Consider the following 25,588-nt stretch of genomic DNA (forward strand, 5'->3'; position numbering starts at 1 on the left):
CAAAGCCTCTCCGCCGCTCCTCTGTGCCACCGTCCCCGCCCGTCATCTCCATTAGTAACTGACCTTTAATTATGGTCTGAACATCAGCGAGCCCCAGAGTGTTTGGCAGAGCTGCTGCCTCAAACTTTAACATCTTTCATTGATTGGAGCTATTGTGAGGCATGCATCAACGCAGCACAGCGGTCTGGGGCAAGCAGACAGGGAGGTGCAGACCATTATGCTTCACTTGGGATGAGATTCAACAGACTTGGTGGTAAATTGACTGATTTTAGATTAAAATGTAAGATATTTGTGTGTCAGAATGAGAGAAAATGTGCTTGAGATTGTGACCCAGATTGCTTCATCACAGCTGATCAGATTAGCCCCCATGAAAGGGAAACTACAGCAGGTTAACACATCAAATTCACTATATTAGCTTTCACGAGCACTACTGAGCAGTTAAGAGGACTTCTTCTTCTTCTTCCATGAAGTTATTTTGAATCAGGAGGTGAATTGGTACGTGCATCAAACTCCCTCTACCTTTATGAGGAAAGGTTTAATTGCCATTGAAGTAAGAACAGTCTATTTACCAGTAACTCATTGTAGAATCATGGCTACAAAAAACAATATAATGTGTTATATTCACTCTCCTATTTATTTTTCTGTTTCTATTGTTTAACCATGTGTAGTACTGCCAGTTCTGACAGACCCCTGAAGGCATCGTAATGTTAATCTATCAGCCTGACTCAAAATGTAATCACAGCACAATCAGACTGATCCTTCCAGCTTAGTAGGGAATAGGAAAAGTAGAAAGCAACCAAAGTAAAGTTGGCTGAAGAAGAAAGATGAGCTCATGGGAGAGCATGAACTCTGTCCAACTCTCTCACACACACACACACACACACACACACACACTCTCACACACATACACAAGGAGCCATCTGGTCAGTCTACAGCAGAGCTATCAAACATCATGGGACATGTTCTATCCTTTCATTTCAGTGTCGCTGTCATCATCACTGGCCAATGAGTCAAAGCTCCCACCAGTAAAACTCCCATTAATCCAAATGACCAGTCCAACCATTGATCCCAGAACCTCTCATGCCTGCTTTTCCCAGCCTGTCCACTCTCTCCCTGAGCCTGGCTGTCGTTGATTGGTGCACTTTGATGGAGCCTCCTGGTCCTGACAGATCCTTTATCATGTCAGAAACGACTCATTTAACCACAACCACAGCCCAACACGCCACTCGCCCCATTAAACGCTGCCACAGTATATTTTATGTAATGGTTGTTGGCTCCAGCCTTAGTCAGAGGCATTAGTGTGTGTCTCTGTGCAGGGTTTTCCTTTATATACACTAGAAAATTACACAGGTACGCTTTGTATGAGCTGTGATTATTAAAGCAATGAATCTGAAATCCTCCTCCTCATCAGTCAACTATATAAAGATCAAAGCCTAATGGATTCCTCCCCTTTGTTTAGAGCACTCCTCTTTAAAAGCCTATTTGATGGACTTTGATCGCAGCTTCATATCAGCACATCAGTCTGAATGTTCCCACTGCGGTCTCACACACAAAAGACATGAAATCTTTTTCAGCACTGAGATGATAACATGAAGCGCTGCTGCGTGGAAAAGGAGCTTTTCTATTAAAGTGGGAGGCCAAATTAACATTTCCTTTCATCTGGTGGTCAGGAAGGGCGGCAGAGAGCAGCTGGTAGCAACGGTGTGCAGCCAAGCATTTGTCTGGTTGAGAATATATTGATACGACCTTGGAGAACTTGTTTACCTGAACTAGATGTCGGGTCACTTAAAGGCTATTTAGGCTGCGTTCACACTGCAGCCCAACGTGTCCCACTTCCTTCACGTGTCCCACTTCTGATGTTTTCTGATCAGCGTGAACAGCAAACAGCTGCACAGAGTCTCAGCTCTCCACTCACAGCCTGGACCACATGTGATTGGTTCACGTGTCCACAGGTTCACATTTAGCTACAGTTACTCTGCACGTCTCTATTTGGTCATTTTTATTAGGAACAGGCACACTTTATCCACACAAATGTGATCATATGATATTCCTGCAGTTTGAACATCAGGGTTAGAAATAGACTCAGTTTAGATCAAATATATGAGCGATTCATCTGTAAGAAGATGTTGGATTCCAGAATAAAATGTAAAATGACTGGAATTCCAGTTTTAGGGGTATGATTAAGATTTATTTCCTTTTGAAAATATACCCATAAATTTACCATATGAAAACATTTATACAACATTTTATGACAACAGGATCACACAAGTTTACGCCCACGTCCCTGCATTACAAAGAGTTGCCCTTAATTGTTTTACTTTTTTTTTTTTTTTTTTTTTTTTAAACATTTAAAACATTGTCAACAAAAGAACTAAACAATACAAGATTCCACTACAACTTCCAAATTCCATCTATCAAACACCCTGACCCCCTCGTTGCCCCAGGGAAGAATCCCGACACGCTCGCTTGAAGTGCCGCATTCAAAGAAAAATGATAGAGGGGGAAATTCAACACATAAATCTGTGAAGCTCAACTTTGTCTGGTCTCAAAGAGCCACTGGCCAGTAAATCTCTGCCATTGTGTCTGACCACTGACTTTTTTATATCATATCAAGGGATTGGTCTGGCAGGAAAATCTGCCTTTGATTGATCATGTTATAAAAATGGGTTTAACATGCCATTTCTATAGCTGGAAGCTTTTTCAAAGTAATAACATGACTGACTACTGCTATTTCTCAGAAAGAGTGCTAGAAAGTGTTAAGACAAAGTTGGGACTTGCACATTGTAAGTACTTTTCCTTGAGTTTAAAAAAATCCCCGTCTAGCGTTGGAGTCATTCCAAGGGGATGGAGTCTAATTTCAAAATTTATGCAGCATTTTTCTTGAATAGTACAATAATGATTTTGCATACAAACATAGATTATCCTCTGTTTTTTACTCAACAGTGACAATACTGTTGTTACAATGACCAAACAAGAACAAAGGCCTGGAAAATGCTTTGGACCCGATCTTCCACTTTAATTGCCCCGTCCGACAAGAAAGGCAATGCGTGCACATGCACAAAGAAACACACAAATGCAACATGCGCACACCAATTTGCACGCACTTGCACACACACACACACACACACACACACGCACACCCACACACACATACATACACCCACTTACGTGATCACAACACACACACCTTTCATACTGCAGCTAAGATGGGTATTAGACAATTTAGTCCTGACGTGTTTCAGCGATGAGATCTCTACTGCCACCCCAAGATGTCCCCCATCTCTCCCCTTGGCTCCCTCCTTCACCCCGGTGTCACGGCGAGTCGACAACATCATCACTCATCACATCACCAGTGAAACACATGCCTAGTGCAGCACTATATCACTCCCATATTGATATGTTGGTTATAGTATTATATTAAATGTAGTGTATGAGAACATTATTTTATATAAACACGTCCACAGTTTCATATATCACTTTTATATTCACACTTTATCACTAGATCACCTTCATATCAACATCCACTATATTAGTACATCACTTCCGTTGGTCACAAATCCACTGTGTGATAGAAAACATTTTCAGCTGATATGTGTGCACTGAGTTGTCGATGTTGCTAATGCGTACGCTAGTCCGCTTCCCTTCAAATCATTTTCATGTTGACCCGCCGCGGGCCGCTCGTTTCCGTCACCTCGGCCGCCGCCCCGTTGGATTTGCGCGGCACGTACTCGATATCAAAGTTGCTCTTGTGTCGTCCCTTCCCGCGGCTCCACACAAACAGAAGCAGGAAGCAGAAGATGACCACGCCTAGGAAGGACAGGCAGCCCATAGCTGTAGATATAATGATGGTCTTTATGTCTATGGGGACTGTCATGTTGTACAGTATTGTTCCGTTCCCCCAGGTGCTGTTAGAGTCTGTCAGATAGTTTGAGCTCTTGTTGCTATGGTGAAATCTGTCACTAATGCCCGAGCTCTTCACAGCTAAAGAGGCTGACAGGCTCGCGTTGCCAGCAGGGTTGCTAGCGATACACGAGTACAACCCGCTGTCATGCAGCTCTGCCGTCTTGATCTCCAGGGTACCATCTGGTTGGACTTCCACCCTGCCGCTGCTCTTGGATGTGACGAAGCGTCTGTGAGGTGTAATCCAGACCACCGAGGGCCGGGGGGCTCCCTCTGCTACACAGATCAGGCGGGCGGGCTGGCCCTCGTCGGCCATCAGCAGTTGTGTTACGTTGGGTCTGATCCGTGGCTTGGTGCAGGTCATGTACCTGGAGACCAGAGGCTCCTTCAGGTCACGCAGAGGTTTCCCCAGAAGGTGTTCGGGAGCGCTGCACTCAGGTTGGGTGTCGAGGATCTGCAGGGAGGGCGGCTTGTGGCTATTCAGCAGCCAGATCAGACGGCAGTCGCACACCAAAGGGTTGCCGCCCAGACAAAGCCTCTGGAGGGTCTCTGGTGCTGCAAACACTCCCCTCTCCAGAGAGTCCAGGCGGTTCTGTGACACATCCAGTAGTTGCAAGGATTTGAGGCCCACAAACGCAAAAGGTTCAATAGCGACCAGCTGGGCCCCTTGCAGGCGCAGCTCCACCAGGTGAGGCAGTTGGCCCAGCTCCCCTTGCTGGATGTGCTTGATGCGGCAGTAGGACAAGTTGAGATGCGTGAGGTAGGGCAGGTTGCGCAATGCTGCGCCAGGGAAAGCGGATAGGTTGGTGTTGGTGATGAACAATGTGGTGAGGTTGAGGCCGTGCAGTGAGAGGGGGGGCAGCGTGTCCAGCCAGGGCCAGTAATCGATCTCTAATCGACGGAGACGAGAAAGTCTCTTAAAAGAGAACGGTTTAAGAAAACTAATGCTCAGGTAGTGCAAATGCAGCTCAACCAGGCTGTGCAGGTGAGCCAGGGCATCCGTAGGGACCACAGTTAGGTTGGAACGCTCCAAGGTCAGACTATGGAGTCCAAGTAATCCTGTAAAGGCCCGCTGAGAGATGAACACCAGCTCATTGTCTCCAACCTCCAGAGAAGACAGCCTGCGAAGATCCTGAAAGGCGTGATCCAGAAGAACCACCAGTCGATTGTGGCTGAGGTCCAGACGGGTGAGGTTGGTCAGGCCTGACAGCACTCCAGCAGGGACCAGCTGGAGCAAATTACTGCGAAAGTTGAGCGAGCGCAGGGCGAGCTGAGAGCGAAAGGAGCCGGGCTCCACCACGCTGATGAGGTTGTCGCTGAGATCCAGATCCTCGAGCTGTTGGAAAGAGGAGAAATTGTCTGGCGTGATGATCCGTAGTTTGTTTTTGCTCAGGTCCAGGACGCGGGTCTCGATGGGGATGCCTTCGGGGATGGTGGGCAGGCGCTTGCGGTGGCAGCTGACCGACTTGCTCTGGGCGGAACACTCGCATCGGGCGGGGCAGCTCAGAGCCGAGCTGACCAGGAGAAGCAACAAGGCCCCGCCCAGGAAGAGGTGGCAGGGGTGCGGGGCTGGGTGTCGCATGTCTCTATTACCCACGATGCCCTCTGTCATGGCACGACTTCTTATCCACACAGACCACCATCACGATCAAGCCCTGTAAGACACAACACAAGATCTCTTAGAACGTCTGACTATTTATTGATTATATTCAACACCAACCACAGCAGCTTCCGTCCCTTTTTCACCTTCATCTCTCCGTTTGTCTTCACCTATTAGCCTCACTCCTCCTCCGCATTATCAACCTTTTACACATTGACTCTGCTTGGAGAAACTGCCAAGCCTCTGCTCCCTTAATGAACTGTCCCTTTTCCTGCCAACGTTCAATGTAACAGAATTAAACCGGAGGCAGGGCGGAGAAATATCAGCTGCCGCAAAATGTGAGAACACCGGCGGAAACCTTGCAGGCTATAAGCGGAGATGGTTTATGAGGACGGAAGACGTATCGGGCCGGTGGCGAGGAATGACCCTCGTTACTGCGCAGCCTTGTAGATGTGTGAGCCTGTGTGTGTGTGTGTGTGTGTGGCGAGTGTTCCATCCTGAGAACCCACAGAGTTAGCAGGGATGGACGGGGGCTGCACTGTATACCAACTGTACATCTGCAGCACATATGAGTAATCAACCTACTGAGTCATGAAGCCTCCTCGTTATTAGAAGCCTCACACGGCATCACACACACTCTAAATACACATTCTATATTCATCCCCAAACTGAAACAACAAGGATCTTTTTACACGTACGACGCACAGATTTATAATCATTGAATAAAGGATGAGCGATGAACGCAGCAGCTTTCTCACCCGCGTTTGTTTAATATGTTTACATAATCCCTGTGACTGTTAATGCCCTCTACGTTCCTTTATTGCCCCTCTTGCGTCTGTTTACTGCTTTGTTCGGTCCTCGTGATGTATTATATTCATTTTCTTCTTGCAGCTTTTTCCATGTAGGAATCAGTAAAGTTTCATTTTCTGGCAAATCCATACAAATCCAACGCGTTTACAATTTATTCGGCAGATCAATCTCAATCTGTATGCTGCGGCGGCGGAGTAAAGGGGCCCGACGCTTCCAGATAAAAGTTGAAATGGTACAAAAGCAAAGTTGTAATATATGAAGGAGAACAATTGGATTTGTGGAGCAGAGAGCAGTCTGTCAGTCTGTCAGGCCTCAGAGTGCAAATTAAGAATGTGGAGGCTCGGGTGGAGTTAGAGCTCAGCCTCGGCTCCTCCAATAAGGGAAATACTTAACAGCAGATTAAGATCAGCTTCGGGACGTTAGAAACGGCGTGCGGAGGCTCAGCTGCTTCCTGTGAATTCACAGCGGATCTTGATTTTGGTTCTCCTTCTCATTTCCACTTTCTTCCACCTCAAACTCCAACAGTGGCTCAGTACAGAGTGACATCATGGCTCCTTATGTCACATTAACTCAATCAATGACTAATAATGTGCATTTTGTCACAGGCATCCTGGTTTTGCAATGTTTTACAAAATAAAAGGTGCAATAAATGTAAAATTGATCCTGTGGTCAAATCCCATCATGGATTATTCATTTAGATCTTGACTTGTATTGGTTTCTCCAGTTTTATTTTCCATTTCACTCATTCCTCACACACTTTGTATTATTTATCTGGCCTGTGAGCCTCATGCCACCTTATTGGCAGGGATGGTGGAGAGGAGCTAATGGCCGGGTAATGAGGGGAAGGAGGCAGGTCTGCACGGTGCAGCGCTGCGGTGTGTGTGAGAGCCATGGTGCCTCCACCGCACGCACACACACACACACACACACACACACAGCCCGACACGGAAACGGCGCACACAGCAGCCACAGGTTGTTGAAATGACAGATGGCCGTGTAGACAGAGAGCCCCGCCATAATTGCCTCATTACCACTCATATCTGCATTCTCCTCGTGGCGATCTCTGCCTATTAGCTGTGCAATACGGAACGCACATCTTTGACGAGTGGAAATCTCAATGCACTAATATCATGCAGAGGAAATATAGAAATATGAAAAGGATCCTCTTAAAAGCTTTTGACTGCTGCAGTGAACTGTCAAGGTGAGCGAATCATGAGCACACAGGCTGTACTTTGATACTGAGGTGAGTGACATATTCAGAAAATAGCCTAGATGAGCCACACACACACACACACACACACACACACACACACCTCCTCTCTCCCTCTCTCTCTTACAGCACTCACCCCTCCGCCAGGCTCAGCAGCTGCACTGATCGCATCTCCATATCCCCCCTCTCCCTCTTCCTCTCCCTTCCTGCCATCGCCCCTTTTATCTCTCCGTCCTCCTCTTCGCACATCTTCCTCCTAACTCCTTCTCTCCAGCCGGTCCTCGCTGGCCCGACACAAGCCCCAGTCCGTTCATCAGTCCCTGCAGGCTGGCTTTTTATCGATCGCAGCGCAGACACATCAGATGCCAGGAATGTAGCCTTTAACAAAGAGCAGGCCGTTGCCACAGCAACTACAAACCCTTACCCACATCCGCTCTGTGTTGTCTGCCAATCAAATTAATGAAAAAGAAGGGGAGAAACTGAGTGTCTGGGGGGGGAGGGGGGGGAGGGAGGGAGGGGGGATTGTGGGGGGCCTTTTTAAATATTCCTTTAGTCTTCCCATTGAGAGAAGACATAAATGGAACAGAATCCCAGGAATCCATGCTTCCTTGGCGCAGCAGGAGTCCAGTCTGAGGTGTTTCCATGCTGTCATTCTGACCGCCTGGCTATTTGTCGACCTGTCTTGTTGCCCGTCCATCTGCTGCCGTGGTAACTATCCCTTTCTGTCTATCTTATTATCCGTCCACAAGGCTGCCTCTGTCTTTGTGTATCTATCAGTCTGCCGTTACCTGTCAGCGCCTCTTCCTCCCTGCCGCTCTGTTTAATAATTACAGTCCAGTTTGTCTGTTGCTGCAGTGTGGAACAGATCTGGCCATCTAGCATCTGCGGCATGTGTGTGTGTGTGTGTGTGTGTGTGTCAGGCAGGCATTCTAACCACGGATATGCTCAGCGAAATCTCAGAAGAAGAGATCTCACATCAGAAAGCCGTTTTGCTCTTTGGTGAAAGACAAAGAGAGGCAGCATCCATCAATAAGTGTAGCTTTTTATGTAGCTCATGCGAGGGATGTAATTCCTCAGAGAATGGGGTTTATACTGCTGCAAAAAACAAGTATAGTGGAAAAAAAACCAACTAAATAAATCAGATAAATGACCAGAAGAGACAGATGAACCAAACTATCCCAAGTCTGGAGTTAATGAGGCGGAGAAAGCATCTTCCCTCTGCAATCATCTGCATTTCTGAGCTATAATCTTCTTAAAAACACCTCAAATGAAATCAGTAGATATCAAAAATCCGTAGCGAGTGAGTGCAGTTGTGCAGGTTGGTGTTTTGTGAAGGTGCACATCCTTGCGTCCTTGGCTTGACACCATTTGAATGCCAAGTGAGCAACCTTGAAACATGACGCGGCTTTGATTCTCCTGAAGAACAGCCAGTCTGTTTGATTTCATCATTCTCCGCATATGGAGCCCGGCTGCTTTATTAGCCATGCAGGGATTTCAATTATTTGCCTCAAACCGAGTTTCACCCTGGCTGAATGACTGAGAAGAGACTTGATCAGGAGCAGCAGCTTGATCAGGAGCAGCAGCAGCAGCAGTGTGAGGCTGCATCCTCACAGAGCCTTTGTACAGGAATACATGGCAACAACCCCCTAATGTGACGCTGAGATGATTCATTAGCATGCAAACTGGTTTAATGTTCGTATATATGGAGCATTAAAGAGAATAATCCAGAGGAAATAGGATGAATATTATGGTTATTTCTTCTTCTTTAGGCAAGTTTATTATTAGAGGAAGCCAAAAACAGTTTCAGTCATTTGCTTTAAGCCATGTTACACACACACACACACACACACACACACACACACACACACACACACACACACACACACACACATACACACACACACACACGCACGCACACAGACTGAATATAGCACAACATAATAGCCTGTCTGTCTGACTTTAACAGTATTTAGATGAGCGGGGGACAGAAGACAGACGGCTGAAGCTGCTCTAAGTGTTCCAGCTTGTTAACTATTTTTGACTCTGCCACTTCATTACATCAGGAGTTTGGAGACTATTGCGTAATTGTCGAATACAAGCGAGGAAATCAGCGAGCGAACGTCTGCGCCGCTTCATTTTGTCTGAATCTGATGGGATTTCCTGGTTTGATTCGACGAGGACGCTCGCGTTTCCGCGGCAAAATAGGAGTTTAAAGGTCTGAGACGCTCCTGTCGGGGGCAGATGGTGGAGGGAGATGAAGGCAGATGGAAAAATCACTTCCATCCTCATCCTCTTTAGTGAGAGGAAGCCCGGGAGAGAAAGGGAAGCTGCTTGGTTTAGGGGAGGAAGAATGGATTCACTGATTCTTTTAAGTTTCCAAGTAGCTCGCTTGTTTACCGTTGCGGCTCCGACAGCCCTGACCCCGCCCTGACCCCAGCTGACCCCGCCCTGACCCCGCCTGACTCCACCTGACCGGGCCACTTACCTTCTGTAGCGGCCATTTCTTTACCTCCTCTAAGCCGAGCCATGTTTTCAGAAAAACCTTTAGAGCTGTCAATTTCCTCGACAGGATAGAAAACATACACGCGCCTGATGAATTCTGGGTAAATGGTTAATGGCGAGGGGGTCATTGAGAAGGGCAGCCTAGAGGGGAGAGCGTTTTGGGATTTGGTTCTGAATTAGATTAGAGTCACAGGGAAAGTGTAGAAAATGTGACAGCAGAGACGGAGATGTGGGGGTGAGGCATGAGTCACGACCAGAGAGAGAGAGAGAGAGAGAGAGAGAGAGAGAGAGAGAGAGAGAGAGAGAGAGAGAGAGAGAGAGAGAGAGAGATGAGGGAGAGAGAAAGAGAGAGAGAGAGAGAGAGACGAGGGAGAGAGAGGGAGTGAGAGAGAGAGAGAGAGACAGAGAGACAGAGAGAGGGGAGAGGGGAGAGAGAGAGAGAGAAGAAGAGAAGAGAGAGGGAGAGGGGGGAGAGCGGAGAGAGAGAGAGAGAGAAAAAAGAGAGAGAGGGAGAGAGAGAGGAGAAGGAGAGAGAGAGAGGGAGCGAGAGGAGAGAGAGAGAGAGAGACAGAGAGACAGAGAGACAGAGAGAGGGAGAGGGGGGAGAGCGGGAGAGAGAGAGAGAGAGAGAGAAAAAAGAGAGAGAGGGAGAGAGAGAGGAGAAGGGAGAGAGAGAGAGGGAGCGAGAGAGAGAGAAAAAGAGAGACGAGAGGGAGAGAGAGGGAAAAAAGAGAGAGAGGGAGAGAGAGAGGAGAAGGGACAGAGAGAGAGAGAGAGAGAGAGAGAGAGAGAGAGAGAGATAAGGAGGGCGAGAGAGAGAGAGGGAGAGAAGAACAGAGACAGAGAGACAGAGACAGAGAGAGGGAGACAGGAGGAGAGAGAGAGAGAGAGCAGGGCTATATGAAGGAAGCAGATTAGATGAAGCTCTATTCTGCTTGTTGAGCTGATGTGATGTTCTCCTGCAGACTCTGATGGAAGCTCCGCCCACAGATCTCCTGATGCTCCGCACACGTGTCGATTTTAATCTGCGAGTCCTGAGTCCCTCTCTCTCTCTCTCTCTCTCTCTCTCTCTCTCTCTCTCTCTCTCTCTCTCTCTCTCTCTCTCTCTCTCTCTCTCTCTCTCTCTCTCTCTCTCTCTCTCTCTCTCTCTCTCTCTCTCTCTCTCTCTCTCTCTCTCTCTCTCTCTCTCTCTCTCTCTCTCTCTCTCTCTCTCTCTCTCTCTCTCTAACGTGTTTCCTCTGACAGAAGCAGATGAACACATCAAAGGAGCCGATGAAGTCTGTGGCAATTAAATATTAAAAAGACTTTCATTCTGGGTAAACTACTTTAATTTAGGGTTTTCGATCCGCACAGAATTAATCTCTGAATTAATGATGAATTTCATTGACAGGTTTTGCACCTGGCGCCTCACCGGGCCTCAGGCGGTCCATTACAGCAGAGACGTCGCTCTGTAGAGCCGCTCTGTGCAGGGAGACACCAGCATGGAGCATCGGAGGAGCTGCTCTGTACGCTGAGAGGCCACAGAGCGGCAGGCAGCGGCAGGGAGCGGCTGTGCGCTCCTGCAGACACCGCAGGCTCTGAGGATCACATGAGCCTCTCACCAGTGCAGCTGTCACTCCACAGTCAGATGGTGACATCATGTGTCACTGCACACAACCTGATTTATTTATTTACCTACTGGTTTATCTGAGTGTTCACCCTTTAAGGATGAATCTAAGCTTACGTTTCCATTATAAACTGAATACTCCCCCCCCCTCACAGGTCCCTGATGGTCTCCGTGTGTTTCAGCCTCACGACTCTCAAGCATGGAAGAATGTGACATTATCATAATCATTACATATTAATGATTCCTTATCTGATGAGTCTCTGTATTATTCTCTCGCACTCATGCTGACCCAGGCCCCTCCCCCCTCCCTATAAGACTGAACACACACACACTTCACAGCTGTTTGCTCCAAATCGTCTTTGATGCTTCCACGTCTCTATTTCCACTTTGTGTGTTCTAATCAGTGGAGTCATAAAGTGGCTCCTTCACCATCTTTTCCTTTAGAAATGAAAGTGAGGCACGGCGGCTCTGCTCTGCTCTGCTCTGCTCTGCTCTGCTCTGCTCTGCTCGGCTCTGCTCTGCTCTGCTCGGCTCTGCTCTGCTCTGCTCCTTCCCTGATACAACGCTGGCATGAATAATGGTATTATTTCACATGAGAGCGTTCACATGAAGACGATTAGTGCCGGGCGCTGAGCATGTACTGTAACATTCCCTGCATGATAATTGACCTGAAATGACGCATCATCAAGCCGCCGACCGAGTGATGCTCAGACAATCAAGCACGACAGCAACATGTACGACTCACACGCCTGATTTACATACAAGAGGAGGGCGGGAGGGACACGCCGCTGATTAGCCTTTTAAGGAGGAAATCAAGAGAAAGAAGAAGATAAGACTTGAACCTTGAGAGTGTTAAGTGTTCTGCAATGAAATGAAAATCCTTGATTGAAAGTCTTGCAAGAGTTTTCTGTGTTCTTCTAGGAAAGTAAATAGGAGTCGCTCCCTCAATAAAACAGCTACTGAGAAAACAAATCTACCAAAGTATCTGTTAATAACGTGAACATCCTTCATACTTGGTTTGTATGCAGCAAAGCAAACAAAGCTCGGGGAAGGTGTCTTTGTTTGTTCCAGGCTCGGATTCAAACGTGGAGCCAAATCAAAGGCAGAGTCGTGGAGGAGCGAAACTGTGAGGAGACTTCAGACTGCGCTGAGCTTACAGCCGGAGACAATTAGGGTGTGGACTGTGCAAAATGTGGATCCCAGCAGGAAGAGGACGTCACTAACACACCTCGCTTTAATGATGATGCACCGTGTAGCCACAACCAAGACTAACAAGCCCAATGCATTTCCTGTTCTGGGTTCCTGTGGCACTCTGCCCCCCCCCCCCCCCCCCTGCTGACCAGCCTGCAGGAAGCAGAATGTCAGCCGAGTGATCAGGAAGCCGCTGCGTTTCGGGAGCCGAGCCGTGTTCTCCTCTGCTAATTAGCGCTTTATGCATTCAAACTCTTGCCAATTAAACATCTCCTTTCTGCTCCGCCAGCCGTGTTTCCTCTGAAGCGCAGCCTTGTCGAGCCATCAGCCGCGTTTGCCGTCTCCATCGCCCGTGTGGCTGCCTGCCTGGCTGTGCTTCCGGCCCCTCACGCCCTGCATGACCTGGGTCCAGATGAGTCCAGTGTTTCGCTCAGACCCGCAGATAGACAGGCAGGCAGACAGGCAGGCAGACAGACAGACAGGCGGCGGCGTGGTGCCTTTGCTCTTCACTGTGGCACCAAGTCTGTCTCCATCTGTCACACGGCGCTGGAGATGATGAATAATATGAAAGTTAAATTCCTCCTCTGAGAGTTTGCTCGGCCGCAGCCGAAAAAGTGACAGGGAATTTTAGATTTAAGCACCTAAAACAAAAGGTCAGAGGTCATTTAGGCTTTTATCCTTCACTGAATTTGTATTTCAGCATCTAAACTACTGCACTGTAATAACACCAAAGGACGGGTTCATGTTTATGTTCATGTATGTTCATCTTAACGAGCTAAGCCATCTCTAGCGGTTCTCAAACTGTGAGTGTAAGTGACAGAATCTCAGCTATTTTTCAAAGCGATTCACACTCACTCTGAACTCTACAAACACACCTGCCCTCCCTTGATCACATCCCAGCATGCATCACTCTCCTGCTCCCCTCACTCAGTCTTAAGGGAGAAGCTGTCAATATAAACACAAGTGTGACTCACAACCCGATTGATTGCAGATCAATTAATAACTCAGATGATTTTAAACTGCACTCGGTTGTATCTTCCTCTTTCCCTCCTCAAACGATGAAGGATCTATAGTATCTCTCTTAGATTCATCATTTGTGTGACTGTACTGCTTTGAAGTATAAATATTCATGCAGCACTTTATCCTTTACGCTGTTTTGTATTCCTCCTCCTCCTCCTCCTCCTCCTCCTCGCAGGCTGGCTGTCATCGGAGGGCAGCTCCACTGTTATCATGCTGTGTGAAAACATTCCTTGAAAAGATGCTATTTCTTCATTTCAATGGCTGCTTAGATTTCCAGCTCCAGCAGTAATCAGATTTTCCGCTGCGTCCACCAGCATTACGTTTCTCCACCTATCCCCCTCTCTCTCTCTCTCTCTCTCTCCCTCTCTCTCTCTCTCTCGCTTGTTGTTGCTTATAAATCAGTGTGTTACTTGAAGGACACTCACCATATTAGGTTTCTGTCTAATTTTAGTCTCAGGAGGTGGAACTCATCCATTTTTCATGCTCCACTCCATGTAACCCCGCCTCTGAATGCTGAGCCCCCTTTTTTTTTTCCTTTTCACCAAAATCAGATTTGTCTTTAAATATTACACTCGCTCTTCTCTTTCCTCCGTTGTAAGCGCGGCGTGTCGCAGCCTTGGATCAGCTTCTGTTCATCTGAATGAAGCCCTAACAGCTCCGTTGAAAGGTTGCAGATAGGAGAACGTTCCGCCTTCATAACAACACGTCGCTCTCAATTTCAGACTGCAGCCACTTGAAAAGGTCAAGCGTTAACTTACATCTATTCTTTACCTCTAAAAATAAAAAGGAAAATGGAGCCCTTTGCCGTTTCCACGCTCCCACGTCGGCAACATTTTGATGTTTGCCACAGAACAGGAGGGAGGCGTTTGTACTCCTCTACTAAGGGCCTGCTGCAATTATATGGTGCCCGTATCGATCCGGAGTATTGACTGAAGTCCAGCCATGATTTTAAGATTCAACAGACGCTTCCTGTGAATTCAGAAGAAGATGAGGACAATGGGAAGCTGCTCCTCCTTTAATGCAGAATCAAAACGCACAAATAAAGCATTTACTTTGAAAGTGATGTGGAGCGAATGGAGAGCTGCTTTCTTTCTGTTGTTCATCGGGAAGAAAACAGCCAGGAGACGTTCTATATTATAATCTTATAGCACAGATGATGCACCCATTCAATTCACAGCCACCACACACATCCATGCTGCTGCGTATGTTCATCTCAGCGTGATACACACACTCTCTCTATGAGCAAATAGCTTAACGAGTAAATGAGTTAAACCTCCTCCTTAAAGGAAAACAACAACACAAATGTTATGAGCTGGTTTGAACCTTTCCCTCCGGTCGGTCCAGTCAGGCTCTGCTTTACATCCTGATCTATATGCAGACACATGACCCAGATAAGGAAACGTGAATTTTAATGGGCGGCTGCAGAATATAAGAGCCTCCAAATACCACACATGAGCACACACACACGTATGGGCCGTCACAGCTGTCCATTAGATGAAAATGTCACACTGATCGTGACATTCTCCTGATCCTCCATGTTTCAACCTCTGTGTGTGTGTGTGTGTGTGTGTGTGTGTGTGTGTGTGTGTGTGTTCACATGAGTGTTGTGTTCCCGCTGCACAGACTGCATCACCACTAGTTGTGACTGAGAGCCGATCCCAGTGCAGCATCTGTATGTGATGTCAGGCTACGTGTGTGTGTGTGTGTGTGTGTGTGTGTGTGTGTGTGTGTGTGTGTGTGTGTGTGTGTGTGTGTGTGTGTGTGTGTGTGTGTGTGTGTGTGTGTGTGTGTGTGTGTGTGTGTGTGTGTGTGTGTGTGTGTGTGTGTGTTCTGCATAGACGCCTCACATTAACATGCGTGTTCCCTGATCTGCATCATGTATCTGGACTCACATCACTTCATAATGGAAAATGTAAACGGGCCGATCTGAGGACCACAATGAGCAGAATTGGCTGAAATCCTCCTTCCATCTTAATAAGAATCCCTAATTAGAATGACGTTTGAACGACATCGCCTCCTACTGATGGATTCTCGTGTGTCAAGCATATGTCCTGTCCAAATGGGAGGAGTTGTGGAGGAAGGACGAGGCTGAGAAGGACAGAGTCACATCTAAGCCTTTAAATACGCCTTAAATGAGTGTCATATATGTGACTTTTTGTATCAAACTCCCTCCTCTACAACAACAGAAGCTGAGGATTCTCCAGCAGAAGGACGATTTCTCCCCAGCAGAGGAACAGAATGTCTCTGCACTGGGCTGTCAGTCAGCATATGAATGAGTTTTTGAGCCGTTACACTGCATAAATTTTAAAAAATAATGCTTGTATGATTTCCCCTTAATCACCATTAGGACCCAGGGGAGCAGTTAATATTGAGTGTGCACTTATCCGTGTGTAATGGCTGCAACCTGCTGCTCCGCCCTGCTGTCGCTTTGCCGGCGAGCCCGTTAGCCTGCGTGTACGTCTCTCCTGTACGTGCGGGGCGTCAGTGTGGGATTACAGGCGGCCTGGCTGGCACTGAATGAGGCGGGAGGATTAGCACTTTCCCCTCCGCCGCCACCAAATCATTCCCACGGATTAGCGACCTCCACTGTCACTCCCAGGAATTCACTCCGGTTTACAGAGAACGGGAGTCCAAGGTGACACCCCGTCTGAAGCCAGAGTGGTGTGTGTCGACACTGTGGACGATGTCACTGCAGCGGGAGATCTTCATCAGAAACGGAGACTCAGCAGCACAAATCCTCCTCATTGTCGTCGTCATCATCATCATCATCATACTTCACGAGTGTTTACAGTGTTTACAGTTAATACCGCCGACTCAACTATTGCTCTACTTGACCCGACCGCCTGCTCTTAAATTCCCCATCTGAATCCAACTTGACTCAGAGTGAAATCCATGCTGCCCACTCGCCGGAGGTTCAAGAGCTTTCCAGTCTCCTCCACCGGCTCCACTGCTGCATTTTCAGCAGCTCTTCACCCCGGCGTGTTACAAAGCCCGAGGCCAGCCAACACAAACCCAAAGCAGCGCCATTACTCACTCAATGGCCACAGAGCTTCCATCCACGACACTTCCACCATTACTGAATTATTGATTTCCATTAACATCTGCTAAAACAACAAAGATAGAGAGATCATTCGAAGTTAGGTCTACAAGGTCAACCAGTCAGATGATGGAAGGCAGATGCACGCAGGGAGACGCTGGTTTAGGGGGATGTGGCCAGTTTCAGAGGCGTTTGGCTTCGGCGGAGGTGAATCTGCTACAATATGGACCAATAAAGTGGTTAAGATGAATCACTTTGGCTTAAAGGTTAGCCACTGTTATATTATCCTACATTTCTCTCACATATGTAGTCTCTCTCTACAAAACACCAGCGAGAAGAGGCAGCTCAGCTTGATCCCTACTGGAGATCAATTCTACCAGTGGCTGTTACAGAACCTGCTGCGAGCAGTAAAGGTCAAAAACCACTAAATGTCCCTTTATATCGTCAGTTACAAAGGTGAAAGTTTCCCTTCATTACACTCAGAACCCTGCAGCTCCGCCCGTCCCAGACTGAAACTCCCTCTGATCCCTTCATGCCAGGATGGAGAGTTACAGCCTGGTATTAGAGCGTGTGATAGTTTGCCAGGTCGCCCTCGGTTACACCTGCTGCATAATAAGCGGGAGAGAGTTTACAGCAGCTTCATGTTTGCTGAGTTCCCCTGCTGAGCTGCTGAGCTCACATGTGTGCAGAAATGTGCCAAAACATCTGACTTCCACTTGAAAACCTTTTTGTGCGGCTCACTAAGAACTTAAACTGCTGTGCACAAAATAACCACAACAGTTCAGTGTGTGTGTGTGTGTGTGTGTGTGTGTGTGTGTGTGTGTGTGTGTGTGTGTGTGTGTGTGTGTGTGGGGCAGAATTTGCACAAAAGCGTGTTTGAGATCCTGATTCCAGTCGCGTCATCGCCGAGCCTGAAAATAAAAAAAAGATGCACCACAAAAAAACATTCAGCCTTTTGTTCCCCGTGCCGAGTATTTTCTTTTTTACATTCTTCAGACATTATCAGTTGAATAAATTGTGCCGTTCAGGAAAAAGCCAAGCGTGCGACGCAAAAATCAATGTGGGGAAGCTGAGGACAAAAGGGCCCGTGGAGCGAACGCACGCCGCGCCCAGGCGAGGAGCGACGAGTGGCAGCCATTCATTAGTGCCTCATCAATTTCCCATCAATGAAACACGGAGGAGGAGGAGAGTCGAAAAGTTGCAGCTGCCATGGCAACCGCGTTTGGTAAGGACAGATCTGAGTCGTACGGGAATACTTCAGAGGATTACTGGAAACACTGACGCTTTTACTCCTTGTGTTTGAATTTACTTGAGAATGTTTTTGGTTTCCTAGTTTCCTTCCCATCCTGGAAAACTGGGAAATTTTCTTCTTTTTATCCTATTTCAGGCTCACAAAGTGTGGGTTTGCGATGGATTGAAACAGATTGAAACACCGGCTTATTGAATGCATGCATCACATCTTAATTTTAGATTCCTGATGAAGACTTTCTGCTTCCTCAGTGCCTTTCTCATCTCACCGAGATCTGCGGCTTCAAAAACAACTGAATATTCATGTTTTGCGTCGTAGCGGCGGCGGTACAGTAAAGCAGAGCAGCAGAGCAGCCATCACCACTGGAAACACATGAATCCTCCACATTTGCATTCCCGTTTGCGACAAAAGCTAAAAAAAAAAAGTCCCAGAGGGAGACACACACACAGACACACACACACACACACACACACACACACAGCAGCTGGAGACATTTACAGGGTGTCCCCGGCCCAAATGTTGGTTCTGGAGACCCTCCACCTCGGAGCTTCTGTCCTGGCTGCTACACAGAGAGCCGACGCCCTCTCTCCTTCAATGATCCATTAAAAAGCCATAAATTACAGGAAACTCCGCGACCTCTTCTCTGCCATCGTCACGTCTCGCAGACCAATCAGCCCTTTGACTAATTAACTTCGGCTCTTTGCGACTGCACAGTTCGCCGACTCTTTGATGAATCTGACACGGGTTTGAAGGCGACGTTGTGACCATCTGTGCAGTCAAACTCAAGGTCTCCGTCATTCTAATCTACAATGAAAGGCGGGAAAAGTGACACATTGAGCTAAATCATCAAAACCAACCTTCAGAACCAAAGCGTGAGAGCCTCTTACTGTGTTACTCAACCACACCAGGTGAAGAGGAGGAGGGGGGGAGAGAGGAAGATGAGCCCACTGTTATTCCATCTCTATTTGCCTCGATAGACCAGAATGCAACGTTGTATCCGTAGCTGATGAAGTGTAAAATGTTCCTCTTTCAGCCGAAGCTCTGCTGAACACCATTACAGCACCGTCACACATGGGAGAAGTTCAAAGGCATTCTGGGAAAAGGCAGAACTCAAGGCTTCTTTCTGAAGTGTGGAGTTCTGTCGACGGTTTGAGGGAAATTGGAGATAACAAAAAAGGTAAATTACCAAAGTGCCCAGATTGATGTTTCTGCAGGAGGATCTCTCTCTCTCCTGAGAACTCTTACCGCCACTTCAGGAAAATCTAAATCAGGCGTCTGTATTCTGCTTAAGTCAAACACTGCAGCGCTTCTTCTCCCTCTAATGAATCCCTCGGTGAGTTAGTGAGCGAGGCGCGGCTCCGAGCGGGGAAAATGCCAAACTAGAGCGAGCCGGACCTGTCGGCTCCCGAAAAGTGTCGCCGGCCACTTTGACACTTTCTTCCATTTTGGTTAACAGGGCCAGAGGTTTGGGGTTTGAACGCCGCCGCTGCCGTTGTAAACTCAGTGTAAAGAAGAAGCTGCAGTCCAGTTGATTGCTCCTGTGGTGGAGCAGGAACTAAAGTAATAAAAAAGAGAAATAAAACGCTGAATATGCACATTTTAATCAATCCTAATGAAGTTGGAAAAAATGTAATATTGTAATTTAGTGGAGCCGAATGGTGTTAGAGTTGTAATTTAAGTACAGGTGCAGATGACAGCGGGCTCATTAACGCTTCAGCTTGTTTTACCTCCGTGTCATATTGTCCATCACAGCGTGTCGCCGCCCAGGGGAGGAGAAGAACAAAACCTGTTGATTAGGTTTGAAATCTGTGTTTAGACTCAGAGCCAGGAGTGTCAGATGAACCTGGAGCGCGCCTGTGCACCGCAGACTCCCTTCCCACCTGCTATTTATAATGCACACACACATCCAGACTGAATACATTCACTGACATTTAGCTGCATGTCCCACACACACACACACACACACACACACAATAGGCAAAAAACACATTCATTCGCATCCACTCTATCTCTTGCCGTTGTGCACACTGAGTGAAAACAGGCCGTTTCAGGTGCTGTCTCTTTAAGCCGGCTGTGTTCTGATTCATCAGATGAGCCGTCGACACCCACACACACTGGAACACAATGACCAAACACACTCAGACTGTGTGTGGGCAGCTTAGCGTGAACGTGACGCAGGAGGTCCGACCCCAACGGAGCTCAGGTCGGCTCTGGACCTGTGGGCCCGCGGCTCGTGTTCCAAAACTGTGACGCCTCTCAACACAAACATGAGGGAAAAGAACCAAAAGCAACTGAATATGTGCATGTGCTTTGTTCTGTGCGTGTGTGTGTGTGTGTGTGTGTGTGTGTGTGTGTCTGTGTGTGTGTGTGTGTGTGTGTGTGTGTGTGTGTGTGTGTGTGTGTGACCTCAGACACATTAACACCCGGTGGGACAGAGCCACATTATCATTTCAGGGAAAAGTGTCTTTATGTTAATTCCTGACATTAGCCTGTTTCAAACACAAATAACGAGCTGCGTCGCCTCCGTCTAGCAGCTTTCAGATGTGAGTCACAGCTGAATACAATGCTGCTCCACTAACGTCACACACACACACACACACACACACACACACAAACACACTCACACACAAACACCGACGATCTTCATCTGCATTCGTTTCCAGCGCCGCTACGCTAATTAATCCGCCCAACAGCTGACAAACGCAGCGAGACGTAAATGCCTCCACATTTTGAAAGATTATGTTAAACGTAACAGTCACGGCGCCGCCGCTGCTGCTGCTGCTGCCCGGAATCAAACTGTCACCGTCCCAACAGCAGCTCTGGGTCGCTCTGTGTCACATTGCTCAGAGTTGTTTATCCTGGCTAAACTGGAGTCGCTCACGCTGACTCAACTTCTCTGCACTCTAACTGTTCCACGTGTTTGCCAGCTGGGCGGCACAAACCTCCCAACATGGCAGCACAGGCACATGTTTGGATCACAAGGATAAAAGTCTAATGGAGCCAAAACGCTAAGCAGCCATTTTAAACAGACGCAGCGGTTTAGAATCGGGATTTGAATGAATTTAACCAAAGAGTAAACGTCTCTGCACAAGACGAGCTCCTTTTAAAAGTGATTAGTATGGAGCGGAAGCGTGACTGATAAATTCTGAGCCTGTCATATCAGGGTTTTGTCTAACGTAGGAGTTCTAGATGTTTGCTAAGCTGAGATGAGATGTACCAGATGGACAAACTGGGCCGAGAGACTGGAGTGTTCCCAGGCTGAACTCCACGTCTGAGGCTTTGAACTGGTTCAGCCGCCGTCAGCCTCACCTGATGTGTAGCCTCAGACATTCACCTCTTTCCAAATGTGTCAAGTTAAGGAGTGATTTATAGGAAACCTCTTGATTTTCAGCTCATTTACATCCAAACTAGATCACTGACATTGTTCTCTGTAAGTTGGAACTTCCTGGGGAGATTTGGCGTTGGCTCACACACATCCACATCGACCACTAACGCCTCAGAAAGCTCATATAGTTATTTAAATACAAATCAATACATGCCGGTGTCTCAGTTCAGATGTAAATGCCAGAGAACAAATTTAATAGTGGGATATGTGAGGTGCAGAACTTTTCAATCAAGCTGCTGGTGCTGGTGAAGCTCTTGCGATATCTGTAAACGTGTCCATTTATCCATGCCATCCTTCTGCTTCATCTTATCAAAGCTCGTCTGCATGAATCCACAGCAGACAGTTAGGATGGCTGCTGCTGCTGCTGGTGTGTGTGTTTGTGTTTGTGACGGCACAGAGCAGATTGTTTTGGAGAAACAGCAGCTTCACTTTCATCCGTGCCGTTCTCATTTACTCCAGCATCTATCCCTCCTCTCCCTCATCTCCGTCTCTCCCTCCTCTCCCTCCTCTCCCTCATCTCCGTCTCTCCCTCCCCCTCTCCCTCCTCTCCCTCCTCTCCCTCTCTCCGTCTCGTGTGGTTTCCTGTGAGAAGTTCTCCACACAGTGTCATGGCTGGCTGTCTGCAGTGTCTTTGATGTTTTCAGGTGTAGAGGCTCCTAATCAGTCCAAACATTTATGCCTCATTAGCTGGAGGTTATTATGGGAAACGTCTCAACAGGAAACGGGAGAAACATTCCTACACAGAATTTATGCAGATTTTAAGCAAATTTCCAAAAGGTGTGGAGAATAAAGGAGGACTGACTGTGTGTGTGTTTATGTGTGTGATGTTAATGAAGCTGTGACATATAATCATAATGAAGCCATCGCTGATAACTCTGATATATTTCTGACGTTTTCCCCGCTGCCTCCCTCCTCACTTGGCCTTTATCATGTGAATGAATCCGTCTCTCTTTCTGAGGAAGACTCTGCTGCTCTGCTGTGCAGCGGCGGCGGCGGAGATGCTGTCACTCTAAAGAAGCTTGTGAAGCCGCAGCCTCCACTGTCAAGCCAGCGCCGGGCCCCACGGCGAAAGGAGACGAGGGATCAGCCGGAGCGTCGGCGTCCACGCAGCGGGGCGGCTGAGAGGCCACAGGCTCCACGACCGGGAACCTGCGCGCTGTGCTGTGGGTCTAATGGCCTTTGTGTACGGTGAGTGCTTTATAATGATGAAGGGGAGGGAGGGAGTGCATTAAGACTGCAGCTCACTGGGCCCATTGAGTTGACAGCGTTGTTACAGTAGAGCAGGTGTTCCCCGGGTGTGCTGCTCTCTCTCCCTACCTCAACAAACAAGCCGCTTGTGTCTGCACTCACTGTGTTTATCTGCGTTATTACCCAGCAAAGTGATCCCCTGTCCTCCAGCTGCAGCCACCGCCCTCCATTAGATTCATATTTGCTGTGAAACGCGCAGCTGCAGCCGCTCCCCGTCCCTCCATCACGCCTGACAGGCAATCATGCGCCGTGCATAGCGTGACAGCAGATCACAGCGTATCAATCATTAGAAGTCATTTAATTACATGCAGCTCGGGCAGAGGAGCTTTTTATTTAGGATGTTTACGAAAACGGCGCAGTTTTGTGGGTATAGAAATGTAATACTGCACGATAACGAGCGATGCTGACTTCACACACATGCAGTGTGTGTGTGTGTGTGTGTGTGTGTGTGTGTGTGTGTGTGTGTGTGTGTGTGTGTGTATGGAGGCATATGGGGATTTATTTATGCTCACTGAAGCTCCAACCGTCACAATCCACCGCACCAAACAACTAAATACAGCAGAGACCATCAATATTAGCTAATATTAACATATAAACATTCTCTTTGGCTTTCAAGTTGGACTCCATGAGGGTGAGACGACAAGATGGCGTCACATTGTCTTTAAACTAAACAAACACGGATTAATATGTTGTTGCTTTTTCATGTAAGGTTCCATTTTAAAACACAACAACAAAAACAAATCCCACATGCCCTTGCTGCAGCACCACTGTGCACACTGAATGAACCCAGGCCATTTTATGCAAAAGGAAACAAAGAACCTCTCACTCTTCTTCATCTCCTCCTCCTCCTCCTCCTCCTCCTCTTGTTGTTGTTTTCTCTGGACTTGATCTTTGCTTGTGTTGTGTTCAGATCTCACATGTGCGTCGCTTTGGATCAAATCTTCTGTCAGGTGCCGTGGATGTAAAGGTGAATGTAAGTGCAAGTGTTAATCTGAGTGTAAATATTAATGTTAACGTAAGTATAAATATATGAATGTATGGATGAGGTCATTGTGGAGCTCTAAATCGCTCCATAGGTCCATAGTCCTCTTCCATTCAGCCTTCCTGTGACATCATCTCACTCTGGACTCGCTCATCTGTTCCCTGCTCTCGTACTTCCTGCGTCAGGTTGATTTTATTTCACGCGTTGCCATTTAGGCACTTGAGCCGACATTCGGGAAACGCCTCACATTTCTGCTGCGTGATCCAATTCGGTTTGGTCCTTCTGACCTTTGCTGCTCACTTTGGAGGATCACTCATAAACCCCCCCGAGCCTTTCCCCCTCCCATCGTCGGCACAATGCTCATCTTATCTCCCTCTCACGCACCTTTATCATTTTTATGCGCGACTTAAGTAAATTTGCAGTAGCAGAGAGCCGGGGGGGGCGGAGGGTGAGGGGGCTCAGGGGCTCGGGGGGTTCTGATGATAGAGTGTGGGCCAGATGTCCCGGCGTGGAGCTGCAGGGTAAAGGACTCAAACTAACGCTGAGGCTTGGAGGCCCTGAAGCTACACTCAGATCTTTGCTTGGGTCACTTTGGTTCCCTCTCTCTCTCCTCTCCTCTCCTCTCCTGTCTCCTTCCCTCCTCCAGCCCGTCCAAGTTACAACATCATGAGGAAACACATTTACATTTATTCTCAGTGCTTAAGCCAGTTTGACAGGGCACACACACACACACGGTCACACACTTAATTAAGACGCTCTGAGTCAGGGAACATGGAGCGGGGAAATGTATCTCCTATAGGATGTTAACGATGACGCTGCTCTAACAGAAGGCACCACGCCGCTTTAACGACCGGAGCTTTTAAACCTGCCAGGAATAGACTTCTGAGGACATGAAGGGAATCTTTCTTCTCTGGGAGTCAGAAGAGGGAAGAGGCCGCACTGAACCTGAGAACTCCACTTCCCTGTGTGTGTGTGTGTGTGTGTGTGTGTGTGTGTGTGTGTGTGTGTGTGTGTGTGTGCTCCTGAGACCTCGCCTGTTGCTTCATTTTCTCATCTCTCAATGGGAGGAATATGCACTGTTATGTACTCTTGACACTGCTGAGAGCTGAGAATATTTATATGGAGCAGCCGGAGTGACAGGCACTTTTGACTTTAAACACCTCAAAGGAGCGCCTGCTGCCTGCTGCCTGCTGCCTGCTGCACACGGCTTTATGTGGCTTACAGTACGACAACAAACAGCCTTATTAATGTGATGTAGCTGCAGCGGTCAGGACTGAACTAAATGCACGCTGCACTGACACATGTGACAGGTTAAGCCCTCCACCTCCACACAGCCGGTCAAACCTAATGACACAATGGAACTGTTGCTGTTACAGCGCCAGCATCAGATTGAGTGATGTTTCATTTTTGGCACAAGTACAGAGAGCTCATGTCCACCTGGTTTGGTGACATGAGACTGATTCATTCATGAAACACAGCAGAATGAGCAGAATGAGCAGAATGAGCAGAATGAGCAGAATGAGCCACGCCCACTCAAAATCACCAAACAAAGATGAAACTGTCACAGCTCAGTTCATCTACACTTTACACTTTGTGACAGTTTGCATTAAAATTGTAGAAAACAAACACAAAGCTGAACAACAAATAGCGAAGCTCTCATGTGGCTACAGGTATGAGATCAGCAAGACACAAACAGCAAAGCTACAAACTCAGCTACTTCCTTCAGTAGCTTCACAGCTCATTTCAAAACAACGCAGCTTCTCTGGTAACTTACCTAAGTGAAGCGTTTGTCATGTGAGGGGGAGTCAGTGATGCACTCAGCAGCACTCAAACACACACACACTACTC

General features: G+C 47.7%; 1 protein-coding gene across 1 annotated transcript; it reads right to left on the reverse strand.

Annotated features, from left to right (window-relative positions):
* Positions 1-2,048: 2,048 nt before the first annotated feature.
* On the reverse strand, positions 2,049-25,588 carry lingo2b (leucine rich repeat and Ig domain containing 2b). The gene is made up of 2 exons (XM_076161021.1): positions 25,515-25,588; positions 2,049-5,555 (listed from the first exon to the last, which is right to left on the reverse strand). The coding sequence occupies exon 2, from the start codon at positions 5,510-5,512 to the stop codon at positions 3,644-3,646; it is 1,869 nt and encodes a 622-aa protein (XP_076017136.1). The 5' UTR covers positions 5,513-5,555; positions 25,515-25,588; the 3' UTR covers positions 2,049-3,643.

Source organism: Genypterus blacodes, unplaced genomic scaffold (assembly GCF_046128005.1).
Source record: "Genypterus blacodes isolate CSIRO-AG114 ecotype Tasmania unplaced genomic scaffold, CSIRO-AGI_Gbla_v1 ptg000109l_1, whole genome shotgun sequence".
Taxonomy (NCBI): domain Eukaryota; kingdom Metazoa; phylum Chordata; class Actinopteri; order Ophidiiformes; family Ophidiidae; genus Genypterus; species Genypterus blacodes.

Bases quoted from the DNA above. Each gene is read 5' to 3' on its own strand.
- lingo2b (XM_076161021.1), bottom strand. From the start codon at position 5,512: ATGACAGAGGGCATCGTGGGTAATAGAGACATGCGACACCCAGCCCCG.